The 13,699-nt window shown below is 37.9% G+C and overlaps 1 protein-coding gene across 7 annotated transcripts in view; it reads left to right on the top strand.

The window, feature by feature from the left end:
• The first annotated feature begins 13,113 nt into the window (after positions 1-13,113).
• Positions 13,114-13,699, top strand: part of AUH (AU RNA binding methylglutaconyl-CoA hydratase) — a 118,756-nt gene continuing 118,170 nt past the window's right edge. For 6 of the 7 annotated variants that reach the window (XM_065861645.2, XM_065861644.2, XM_071801773.1 and 3 more), the window contains exon 1: positions 13,114-13,468. In XM_065861645.2, coding sequence (XP_065717717.1) covers positions 13,255-13,468 — 214 coding nt within the window. In that variant the 5' untranslated portion in view covers positions 13,114-13,254. The remainder of the gene's footprint in view (positions 13,469-13,699) is intronic. The other variant, XM_065861642.2, reaches the window with a different exon arrangement.

Here is a 13,699-nt window from a genome sequence, read left to right as displayed (position 1 = left end):
CCAATCCTTACTGAAAGGTGACAAGATCATCGTATTATTTCCAGTTTGGCTTCCATTAGATGTTAGTGTTTTACTCTTCCTCATATCTCCATTTCATCAAATCTTTTATTTATTGCAGCTTATCAATAGCATTGCAAATAAAAGCTTACAGAATGAAGTTTAATATAATTGGATGAAATTTTCTGTTTGTAACACATAAAAAATGCATATATAGCCATTATGATTTGCTCTGGATTTTACTCCAGCCACTACTGAAAACTTACTGTTCTCTAATAACACGTGAAAATGTCAGGTAGTGGTTTAGCTATTTCTGCTCTCTGAGTGCTTTTTGAATTATGGTTCTACTTAAGAAATATGTGTCTGTTATTATCACACTTTTTGAAGGAATTATTTCACTTACAAATTATTTTCATTATCTTTTAGAGTTGCTATCATGTCTTGACCTATATCCAATTCGTACCTAATTAAACACTTTATCACCTCATCAATTTCATTTAAAATGTCAGATTATTACTACTATTATTTTATTGCATAGCAGTAAGAATTATATTGGTAAGAAGACTCAGTTCTCTTTTGAAAAAGCTTGAGTTCATTGGATCAAAATTTGCATACAGATCTAACTAGGAACTTGATTTAGTTAATTCAGCTAAACAGGTATGATATGATATCAGAGAAGATACCAGATAGGATATTTTACAGTTAAAATGTGAAAAAGTTGTACAGTCCAACCAAGATGTTTCTGAAACTTATCAACTAGGCTTTAGTAGTAAAAAAAGTATGAATTACTTTTGGAAAATGTAACTCTTAAGGAAAGGAATTTGTAACTCCTTTGACATTATTTTTTTTTCTGGGCCTTCCTTACAGACGATGAATCACAGACAGTACAGTTGGAAAAATCCAGTCAAATGACACCTACTATCAATGCATAAGAACATGTTCTTCACTAATTTTCCAGGCTAATCTAAAAATTGTCAAATTATTGCATTTTCTGTTCCTATCGTAGTATTTCCCTTACTTGTCATCATTGATATGAAGAAAATAGTTTAAACAGTTTTCTCTTTCTAACTGTACCATGTACCACCATAAACATAGATCTGCTTGGATTCAGTATCTTCACTTTCCACTTCTATATCTGTCAACCCTTTTCATTTACTTTACCTTTTAAGGAGAATGGCTTTCTCAGAGTAAGGAACTGAAATTTTCTAAAATAAGACCTTTTTGTCTACTCAGATTAAAGCAATTACTTTCAAATGGAGGGGATTGGAATTGCATTGTGTCATTCTAGTAACACGGTTTATGAGAAAATACATTTAATTTAGCAGAAAGACAGAGGTGGCGCAAGAAATATTCAGAATTTGGATTAAAATGATACACAAAAAACTAAGGAAATATTTTTTTCAGGATAAAATAAAGTGAAATCCTGGCCCTAATGTAGTTAAAAGGAATACAGTCATTGAGTTCAGTGTAGCAGGATTTTTACTGTGTTTATCTTGAAACATATTCAATACTTTTAAAGTTTGTTTCATCTAAAGACACAGTGGAGGTCTTCTACTATGTTGTTACAGACCTAAATCAATAAAAATATTACATTGTATGAATTGTCCAACAATGATCCAATTTCAGTTGTCTGCTTTAATTTTAAACCACAAATTAATGATTTTATGGTGTTATATAGTAAAAAATTCCCATTTACATAAAAACTGAGTATATATTTTCTGTTTCGTGAGTTAAAATACAGTTTGTTAGTTAGTTAGTTAGTTTGTTTTTCTCTTTTTCCAAAATTGTTTTGTTGTTCATCTGCCAAGTCCTGTAAAAAGAGTTATTTTCTTTGGAAAACTTTGGAAATGCCTAAGTTTATAAAATAAAATAATTCAGTAGCATTATAACGTAACAAAAATATATCCAGCAATGTTAAGGCATAGCTGGGGAATTGAATCTGAGCATGCTAGGAAACCATTTAAGGGAAAAAAGCATTAGCAAATGCATGTCATTTTGCTTGTGTAATTTGTCATTAGGAAGAGAAAAATAAATATGTAGGTCAGAGGTGAAAGTTTAATTTTACAAAAAGTCCTTTCCTATATTTTTAGCACTTATTATAAGGGAAAATTGCAGGTCTTGCAATTTCTTTTGGAATTTTCCTGCGAGAGGATGAAAAAGTATTGACTCCTTTGTAATAACAGTCTTGCCAGGGGTATTTGAGTTGTTGCAGAAGATATCTATGTCTTTCCATGCGGGCCCGTGGAAATCCTGTTACCTAGGATTCCTGTAGACAGGGTTTTCTTCGAGAGGCAGACTAAGGGAGATAACAAGGTGACCTATAAATTCCCTGAGAAATTTACAAGCAATTTATGACTGACAAGCCCAGTATTCCAAATAATTAATTAATTTTTGACCTTATTGCTTGAAAACTTTTATGAGGTGGGTTTGGACAACACAAATCAAGAGTCTGAGTGAGTTTCCTAAGTCTCTTCCCTCCATCCTTGATGTCTCTCATATGGATAGCTATGCCATCTCAAAGCAAAAGATTTTTTCACATTTATCTTTCAGCTATTGCAAACTTTCCATGTGATGACACGACCTGAACTGATGCTAGTAGGTCACACAATGTTATTCATATTATTTTTGAGAATCTTGCATAGCTATATGATTTACTTGTTACTTTAGAGCAGTTCATTGCTCCACTGAGGGGAAAAAAAGCAGCAATGTATAAAGACAGTAGATTGTTTTGTTTGTTCAAGTCACTATGTACAAAATGTAGTTTTAAAAGTGATTTCAAACAGGGTAGAAAAAAATGTAACAGATATTTCCATGGATTTAACTCTTGCAATGACAGTGCCTCTATACTACCACAGGGCACCACTTTTATTCAGGACATAGCTGTCTGTTCAAATGGCTCACATCTGAACTGTAGGCCTTCCAAGATACAAATACTGCAACTTCACCAGTCTGCATGACTTTTGACAGAAAGGTGAAAAGTTAGCAAAAGGCACACCCCCGGCATTCCAGGGATGTCACTGGAAAAGTGTAGCTCTGTATAACAAGGCATGGAGAGGACACATAAGGCCAGCTGGTGTATTTTTCAAGACAATTCATTTCCTCCAAGGCCAATCTTAGAAATGACTGGGCCATTCTAGTTTAAACTTAACCAAAGCCTGAGGCAGGCATTCAGCACAGCACATCTTAGTCTGAATGGCCACATCTATTACAATTGCAAACCATTCTGTGGTGTGGACAGGTGTAGAAATGTAGGCAGCATCTGACTATAATATGCAATAATTTTATGCTGCTGCCCTTCCCATACATAAAGAAAAAAAAAAAAATCTGGATGAATAGCTCTGTGCCAAAGCCAGCCTCAAAGCAGTTAAATATCTCTATTCTGCATCCCCCACACAAATGTGTGAGGATATGCTTGTAAATTTAATGAAGTGCTGACTAAAATAAGTTTATGTCTGTCTTCCAATTAGATACTAATAAGATAACCTTATATAGCATAAACTCTTTCTTATTACAAAGATGGAATTTGTAAGCTATAAGCAACCTCACAGTGCCCAACTTTATAACTTTACCAGGACATTTTTTGTTTTACAGAACAAGCTTTTCCTTTTAACATTTTTTTTAAGTTAATGTCACCTCCCCATTAATTACAAAGTGTTTTGGATTGGGGTCTTAGATGTGCAGCTGTTGCTAATACAGTGTAAATTTTCAAATACTGCACAAAATGAATAAAAAGAAGTACTTTATAAATTTATCTTGTACAATAATCTAACCCAGAAGACCGAACAGAGGACAAGAGGATTCTTTTTTCTTAGATCACATGTAAACGCTCTTTCTCCACTGTCCACGTTTTGGCTGGGACAGATTTAATTTTCTTCCTAGTAGCAGGTATAGTGCTATCTTTTGGATTTAGGATGAGAATAATTTTGATAACACACTGATGTTTTAGTTGTTGCTGAGCAGTGCTTTCACTAAGTCAAGGACTTTTCATCTTCTCATGCTGCTCTGTCAGCAAGGAAGCTGGGAGTGCACAAGAAGCTGTGAGGTGACACAGCTGGGACAGCTGATCCAAACTGGTCAAAGGCATATTCCATACCATATGACACCATGCTGAAACAAAAAAACTGGGGGCAATTGGCCAGGAGGCTGTGGCCGCTGCTTGGGGATGGGCTGGGTATTAGTCAGCGGGTGGTAAGCAATTGCATTGTGTACCACTTGCTGTGTATATTCTGTTACTGTTGTTATTGTTATTATTTTCCTTTCTTTTTCTTTCCTATTAAGCTGTCTTTATCTTACCCTGTGAATTTTACCATTTTTCTGATTTGCTCTGCCATCCCACTGGAAGGGAGAAAATGGCTGTGTGGTGTTTAACTGCCTGCCTGGTTAAACCACAACATCCACCTATTCAGGTCTAGTTGCACCCTCTATCTCCTGGCTTCAAGGTTAGGCAAGACCTGGGCATATTTGTCCCTCTGTTAGAAAGGAGATGGAATAGAAAGGATCTACAGTATGCTTCACCTGCATATTTCAAGAGGTCTGCCTTTATCTGTAATGTAAACACTGTGGCCTTTGTTACTCTCTAGAAATAGTGTATTTGTCAGTTTCCTCAGGCATAAAAAGTGAACTTTAATGCTGAATTCCTCAAAAAGTGAGCTGGGTATCGTGATACAGAACATTTCAACACCCAGCTTTTAGGATGCCTAGATCCTCTGCTGGGTTCTATAGGTATTTGGAACCTACATGTCCGTGAGAAAAGGTAAAGACTTAAGAGTAGGATATCAAAAAAGAAATATAAGTGGCAATCTAAGCTACCCAATAGGGAAATACTGAGGAAGACAATATATTTTTTAAATTTTATCTTATTCACAGGTCTTCTTAGTCCTATAATTATGAAAGAAATTATGATTAATCTGTTTCTTATCTTTGTTGCTGGTTTTCTGTGAATAAAAGTGTAGTAGCTGTACAGCCAGTAAGAAGTTTTCAGCCAGCCCATGGAACTGAAGTCTCAGATACAGTAAAAATTACTAAAAAGGTGCAGAACCTGATCTCAGAAAAATGTCACTTAGTGAACATGCCAAAATTAATTTGAATAAATCTTTAAATAATGCTTCAATTAGTTTTTCCAGTAATGGATAAAGAATATGTGTATCATCTCTAAATTAAAACTTATTTATTTTCCTATTTGTTTCATTAAGAAAATCTACCTATCTTCAGTTCCTGTTCACTGTTGTGGCTATTTTGTACTTCTGTTTTGGTATATGCAATAGTTCAAGGTGTAGAAGCTGAGAATGCTTGTTTTTATGGTATACTTGTATATGTTTTTTATATATGACTCTAAAAAATTTTAAAGGAGGATTTTCCTCCAACTGACTTGAATAATAAATCGTCTTACTCTTTGTATATCCCTGTGTACTTTTTCCTTTTAGCTTATTACCTAAGCTTTGCTATTGAACAATAGTTTTCTTCTTCTCTAGCCCCATTTTCTTTTTATATTTGATCCTGTCACGAAGTTCTAACTGAACTGTGACATCAGTAATTTCCATGGCAACAGACTGACGCTTTAAACATAGGATTATGATTAATTCAATGCAGGATTGAGTAAAAACAAGATAAGACTATGAGTGAGCAAGTTTTATTAAAGCACAACAGTATTCTGTTAAAAAGGTGGATAAAGGAATGTAAATGCTGAACACACTTCCACTTACTAACATAACAGTTCTGCATGATGGTCCATACATTGTCATTATTTATTTCACATATTCAAAAGATTTGATGTAACATCTGTGGCACTCAGATGTTGCCAAAAGTCTCAGACATATTCATTTATCTTGTTTTTATGTATCTGATGTAAGACACAGTAGGTTTTCATGACTACTTGCAGTTGTAAATAAGCTTGGCAGAGGTAGTAAGTTCTCATCACCTCTGAAAAAACATGCTTACAACATTCCCGTTTGAACTCTGAAAAACTGGAACACAGGCAAATGCTTGGAAATACGGCCGTACATTAATTTGTCATAGTAAGTTTGTGTTAAGAAATGCCATAGGTTTAACATGTTATGAATAATAAAAACACTTATTTAAAAAAAAATAATTAGTCCAGTACAATCTTATTTATCTAATGAAAAAAAAATCTTGTTTTCTGTAAATAACCTTCCTTTTAGCTGAATTCTGTTATTATGAAGTGTCTTGAGTACAATGTAGACATGTGGATTTCAGTTGTGTCCAATTCCTACTCCACATTTTCCAGGAAAAAGGCTACTGGTTGCATTAGAAATTTTACTAAAAATCTAATTCCAGGGTCAAAGCAGATCCTGGTAAGAAGTGACATCTCAGAGGTTCCAGCTTGTTCCCACTGCATCCTGTACTGCGTAGCTCTACTGAAGCTATACTGACCAGGCTCATGTAGTCACCGAGGAACCAGACACTGTGGTGATATCAAAACCACAAAGAAGACTACAAAAGCTATATTCTATAGTTAAAGAAGCTATGGTATTCTATGTTCCTGTGCAGTGGCTGCTGGAAGGATTGTCAGTTTTAGGCCTGCTCTGTCCAAATGTATGAACCTGAAGAAGTACAGCATGCCTCCTCCAAGCATCACTGCCAGAGGATGCAGGCTGAGGGGGGACAAAGATGCCAAGGATAATCTGTATCTCTGCTGCAAGAAATATGGATCTTCAGGTCATAATTAGAGTCTAATTAACATATGGCTTAAGAATAACACCAAGAACTGTTCCAAGAAACCTAATTTTATTAAATATGTACTCCAGTCTACACAGTTTACTAGCTTTTCTGAACCCCATGGGAATTTCTTCCACTAAGCTGTTTTAAAATACTGTTTCAGAACATGGAAACATCCCATTCTGGTTCATATATTTACTTCTTCCACCTATTGTTACACTGCACATAGCACAGGAAAATGGCACGTTTAAAAGACTTCAGTGAAGAAGGAAACCGTATTTTTAACTTTTTTCAGGTACATTATTGAAACAGCACAGATACTACAAAAATTCTGAAAGTTACAGGCCATTGCTGAAATAGAAGGCTGTGGGCAATGAAAGTCTAACATTCTAGCTTACTTTTGGAAACGTGGTTTAGGTTTTTTTAAGTCTTCCACTTTAGAGGTGCTTAGATACATAGAACTTGTTAACTATTACCCAAAGTCAGGTTAATTTTTTTTTAGATAATTTTTCTTTAATTGATGCTTAATGTCACAAATTCCAATATCTGATTGCTAGATGAGATCCTGATTTTGAGGATCTACAAAAGCATGTCTTAAAGTTAAGAAATCAGAAGTCAGAAAATTGCTGTGTTGGAAACAGCTGCTTACTGGTATTGGTGAATAACTCTGCATTCAGTCTGTGTCTAGACACATGAAATACTTGCCACTTGGTATATATTTTTCTTTTTTCCACATACCAATTGCTAGGTTCGTTGTTCTTGATCTTGCTTTCTTACACAGAGCAATGACTTAGGCTGGGGTGTTTAAGTAGAAAAAAAAGTTATGACGAAACCGTTTTGACAAAACATGGACTTCTTAGCTTACGTAGAACACAATACACCTATTCTTGTACCCATGAGAGATACAGAGACTGAGACCATTGAATCTTTTGCTCTGTCCACGAAATTCAGGTTATAAGGTCATTCAGATTCTTTGACATGAGTTCTTATATATGATAGAATAAGCTTTCACTGAAAATGCTTCTTCAGCTTATCAGACTGTCTTAATTGCACTGGTATGTAGAGAGTAAAGAATGTAGGAAAATAGGTTTAAGGTTAGAGCATTAAAAGATCATCTGTTCTAATGAAACTGAATAGAAGACCAAAAAAGCATCCAGTATTTTCCCCACATGGCATAAATACAAATGTGAGGCATTTCTTAGAAAGAAGAAATATATTCAGTAGATCTCTGTACTACATACTGTTAATCATAAAAGATTAAAAAGGAAAAGCAGTGAAGATAAATACATTTTTCATCATAATATCTTAAAATGTATCTTCAGAGTGATTCGTGCATAATGTGTCATGTTGTTCAAGCAGTAACTATGCAACTGATTTTCTTAAAAAACGCCGCAGCTCTTAGCAAAAAGGTAAACAATATCTTAAACTTCACACATTATCTACAGTACACCCACTCTAAGCACAGTTATTGTGTTGAGACATAAACTACCCCAAAAACAGAAACAAAACCAAAAAAAAAGGAAAAGAAATTAGCTGAAAGGAAGGAGTATGCAACCAGAAATGTAATATACTTCTTAACTCCTGGCTTGCTCATGCACAGTAACAAAAAATTACATCTGACAAAAACAGTCTATGAAGTGCTGTTGATTTTTATATAACATTCTATAACTTGAGCATAAAATACCAGGTTTCTCTTAGCTCTTAGTAGGGACTTGGATTTCATACCTTTACACAGTGTAGAGTTTCTCGGTAAGTCCTTCCGACTAGAAATCACACTGCACCAGGACAGAAGCATTAAAATATTTTTCATGTCCTGATTGTAATCATGATAGTATTTTTTGTTTCATTGAGAGCTCTGCTGAAATGCCCTTTACTAATTTAAATTAATTCAAAAACTTCTAAACAAAATGTTATTCAGATGAATTACCCCTTTATTTCACCAAATGTTTGTTTGGATGGAAACCCCACTCTCCGCATTTAGATAATATTTTTATTAAGTTAGTAAATTTTTTTTTTTTTCAAAAAAGCTTCCTCCTCTGGGCTAATACCTACTTCTATTTCAATCTTCTACATAGCACGGATTCCACAGGGTTGTTTTACTGCCTCTGGAGCAGCAGCCCAGATAATTTTTTACCACACATAAAGACACTCTGATAAAATTGGGAAATTCATTTTCTACTAGAATTTCATATCAGCTATCTTAAATCTAATGCCAATTACATCAGCAGTGAAAAGGGTACATTCACTGTAAGAAAGGCATTCAATGATGTTGCAGTTTGGTTGCAACTTGCCTGAATGCATAGTTATTTAACGGAGTAGGTGAATGTCTGTTCTGCTGAGCTATTTTGAAAAAAAAAGAAAACTTTTTAAAAGCTTTGTCAAAGGAGACATAACAGCATTCAAAGACTTGGGAGCTGTAATTAGATAGAAATACCTCAAATTTTAGGAATCTCCACTGTTGGTCAATTCTCTATTTCCAGTATCTTCGCTTACATCTAGCCCCATAAACAGCTTTATTTCGTGACGTTCTGGGATAAATAGTGTGCCCTGCCCCAGAAGAAAACATTATGTACATTTTCTTTACTAAATATCTTCCCAATTCTTGTTACAAGTACCTAAGGCACTTCTTAGGTATTCTGATCTTCCAGTACTACATGGTTGTACCTCTGTGGCAACCACTGCCAATTTACTCATGCAAAACACCTTGCTCAGCATGTTTATGTTCCTGTAATTGTTTTACCCTTTTGTGTGATTTGTGACCTGCAGAGAATGAGCAGACAATTTGTTTGTTTCAACCTTCCATGTTTGGGGAGCAGGATTTTAAGAAGTCCCTTGTGTAATTGGCTCACGTATGCCAGGTGCTTGTCCACAAAATCAATCCAATGCAGTTGTCTCAATTTTCAAGATGGAAAAGTATGCACGCAAATAAGTAAGGTTGGCATGAATGCAAATACAAAAATCTGTCCCGAGTTCCAAAGCACAAGTGACACACAGGCATATTCTTCAACAACATGTGCTGGAACTGGGTAACAAATGCCACGTGAACAAACTTGTAAGCATACCTAAGTAGACTAAGTTTATTAAAAATTATTTCTGAAGATATAATGTAAGCTGCAAAAGCACCATATATCTTAGCATTATAATCTCAAAGTTGCACTGAGCAGAAAGAAAACAGACAATCTAAGGAAACAGCTGCCTGCAAAACATATTCAATAGGCATGGTGCCAGAAAGGGAACATGCTGTGTGTGTTACATGCTTATTAATAATACATAACAATGAGGGACTTTTCTTAAGCAGTATCAGTGTTAAAAGAAGACCAAAAAGGCTTTAAAAAATGTTAAAAATCAAGATTGGAAATGGAAGTGTGCTAAGTGGATAACATAATAATCAGTAAAATTCTGTCCCTAATGAAAAATAAATATATGAAAATTAGAAGAGACAAAAGTTCCTGGTGGATGGTGTGTAATTGAAAAAAACATTTATAAATCAACTTAGAAAACAGGTAGCTAATGGACCTCACTCTCAAATATCAACATTCAATTTACAGCAAAGTTAATTTCCAACTTGCAAGAAAGACAAGATATTTACGTCAAGAAGCCAAAATTGAGTACTCCATTTTTCCCCTAAAACATGTTCCCTTTTCGCTTTAGTTATACACTGCCACTGACTTGCCTGTCCAGGGAAAATGAAACTATTACACCTCATCTTCATGTACAATGCAAGAAAATGAAAGCAACTCAGAACTAGGTGAGATTCCTTCTTGTCCTTATTCCCACTTCATCATATATACTGCCTGCACTTTTTCATTGTTACCTCTAAAATTGCACATTGGTGTAAATACACATGGAATTATTTTTCTGTCTCATTTAAAATGTTTTATTAGTATTTTTAAATAATACTAGATACCTAACTGAACATCCACTTTCACACTCCCTGGTTTTAGGCATACAATTTAGATCTTAAGTTTAGAGGCCACATTCCTCCATTATATTCAATTAAGAGACTGTTCCTCTACAGAACGAACCATGGCAGGTACACTGCACTGAGGCATGTTGAATAATGTTCTGAAGAAACCTCTCTTCACCAACCATGTAAAAACAAAAAAACCAAAAGCTGTGAGCAAAGCTAAAAAAGGGGCTGCACATTTCACTTCTCAGTCTCAGTCCTGTACACTGTGAGCACCTGCAGTCTGATGTGAATGGTCTTTTCAGAGTGATCCCAAATGTAAAATTAATTAGGGTGAAGGACCTTCAAGTTTTTTCACTTGCATTAGATTATGATTGAGTGACCATATTAAAAGTAACAGCTGAGTGCAGAGAATTGCTGAGCTATTCTCTGTCTACACTGATTCTATTTTCATACACGCTAACAGTGCTTCTCTGGGCATAATGGAAGCTGAGTCAAGATTTATACAGTTGTGCTAAATCAATTTATTTTACCCATCACCAAATATCAATATTTGGATTTATGTGTGCAGCAGCAATCAGGTTACCAAGCAATGTCATATGTTATTTAGGTAGTTACTTAACAGTTTTGTTCCAGTTGCTACAATTTTTTTAAATTACGATATATGTTTAAATAACAATCTGCATGTCAATATACCTTCCCTCTGTAACTAAAGATGCTGACTTAAAAGCTGTGTTGTTAGAACTAAACCACAGTGGAAAAAAAAAAAAAGGAACAAGAGAATGTGGAAAACTTTGCTTTCATCGAAGAGATCTGATTCATGTTTGAATACCAGTGCAATGGGAGGAACTGAATATACAGTATTACATAATGCACTGTAGTATTAAATTACCCAAATAAACCACACTTGTATGACAATCATGCCATTTTAAGGATTAATAGAGAGACACAGTCCAAAGAACAGAATGACCTAATATAGTAGGCATATTTATTGCAAAAAAACCCCCACATTTATTTAAAAACCATTTATTTTGTAGACCGCAAAAAAAAATCTTCAAGAGCTTTAACTTTGTTATGTTACAATGATAGTTATATTACAACTCTTCACAACCATTCTGTTTTCAAAAAACACTAAGGAGGTCATTTGAAGTTAAACTTTTTATCTGGATGTAAATGTATTAGCAATGTAGATGTGGGAAACTGCAGAGAAAATTGCATTGAAATTAAATCTTGTTTTCGCATCTTACGCTGAGCAAGTCAAATCAAACAGTCACAGTGTAAAAGAAAATTGTACTTCTAGAATTCTTTCGGCTTTAATCATGTTTGTGGGTGTTTGTACAACAGGTATGAAATTAGCCTTGATTCTATACACTGACCCCTGCTAGTCCTTGAGTGTGGGAAACACTGCAAATGACAGCTGTACAGGAGCGACACGGCCGCCTTCAGCTTCAAGGTAACATTAGTGGTAGTTCACTGAATTTAGTTTTGCTTTTAATGTCTTTTTTTTTTTTTTTTTTAATCTTAACCTGTGTCTTTTAGGATAGTGCTGTCTCCCTGTTTCTATAGACATAACTGGGTATGAGCTTTCAAAATCCGTTCTCATAAAATAAAATGTTCTTTGGCTAGGAACAAAATATCTAGAACACACATTATTTATTCCTTTCTGCTGGAAAAGTATTTAGTGTACTGTGGGCACTGCTGGAACAGGCTGTTAATCAGAAGCTATAGTCCTGTTTAAATAGTAAAATATAATAAATGCAAGGCGATAGTCTGTCAGTTCCTCCCCCCAACATTTGCCCTTCACGGTGCTCTACAAGAACAAATAGGGCGTTATTTTTAGACTTTCACTTCTCCAGAAGGGAGGCAGTGGAGGAGCTCCTGAGCAACTGCACGAAGGAGATGAACGCAGCGGCTGGTTTTCCTAAATGACAACCAAACCAGCCCCACTTGAGCCTCTGTGCAGAAGGGGTACAGCTCCATTTCCATCATTAACTTAACAATGAGTTTTGAAAATGTTAGAGGGTGGCTCAAAGGTACGTTTTCAATTCTCAAGGCCTGATTCTTCAAAATAAATAAACTCGAAGAAGACAAACTTCCTAGCTTTAGGAGCCCATTTAGCGTCTGGGATTAACCGCAGCTATAGCAACGTTTCTCAAGTCCTATGGGACGACTCAAGTTGCCGCCTTTGTTTGTATCTAATATATACATACACTCTGGCCCAACGCACAAGCCAGCTGTCAGGATCATAATTTGATCTTCGCTTTTGTGGAGCAGCGGTGCCCCCGGAGCCCCAGAGGAGCGGGGTGGGTGTCACTTGGCCTTTCCCCGCAGCGCTGCCCGGCTCCCGGGGCTGACCCTGGCCGCTGGGGCCAGCGCTGCTGCCGCCCGTCCCAAGAAGCCAGAACGGCAGAACCAGTGCGTGTCCGTGCCGGTAGGGCGGGTCGGGGACCCGCAGAGTGCAGCACCGGCAGCCCCGCGGCGCGACCCCACACGTCTCTGGGCGACCCCGCACGTCTCTGGGCGGCCCCCCCTGACCGGGCCCGTCCCCTCGGGGTCCTCGCGCCTCGGCGGCGGCGGCGGGCGGGGGAGGGGGCCGGCGCGCCCCGTGCGTGCCGCAGCCGGTCACGTGGGCGGCGGTCGCGGGGCGGCGAGCGGCGGGGCGGCGCAGCGGCAGCATGGCGGCGGCGCTGGGCGGCCTGGGCCTCCTGCACGGCCGAGTCAGGCTGGCAGCCGCGGCCGCCGCGACCTCCCCCCTCGGCCGGCCCGGCCGCCGGGCGCCCGTGCGAGGAGGCGCCGCCGTCGCTCTCTCCTCGGCCTGGAGGAGCTACGGTTCCGAGGCGAAGGAAGAGGAGGAGCTGCGGGTCCGGTACCTGGATGACGAGCACAAAGGTACCGAGGGAAGGCGGCGGCGGGGCGGCCCTCCCCCGCGGCTCGGGCAGCGCCCGGACCGGGCTGGCCGAACCCTGCGCGTCGCTGTGGGGCGGCCGCCACGGCGGGGCAGGGAGGGGAAGGCAGGGAGGGGAACACCCGGGGGAGGCCCCGGCGGCGAGGGGCGGGCAGAGGCCGCGGCTCCTCCTTCTGCTCGGCACCTCGGCCCGTGGCCTCGCCGCAGGGTGCTGG

This window comes from Patagioenas fasciata, chromosome Z, assembly GCF_037038585.1.
Source record: "Patagioenas fasciata isolate bPatFas1 chromosome Z, bPatFas1.hap1, whole genome shotgun sequence".
In the NCBI taxonomy this organism is placed as follows: Eukaryota; Metazoa; Chordata; class Aves; order Columbiformes; family Columbidae; genus Patagioenas; species Patagioenas fasciata.
The sequence above is the reverse complement of the archived record's forward strand: the minus strand, read 5'-3'. Positions and strand labels throughout refer to the sequence as shown.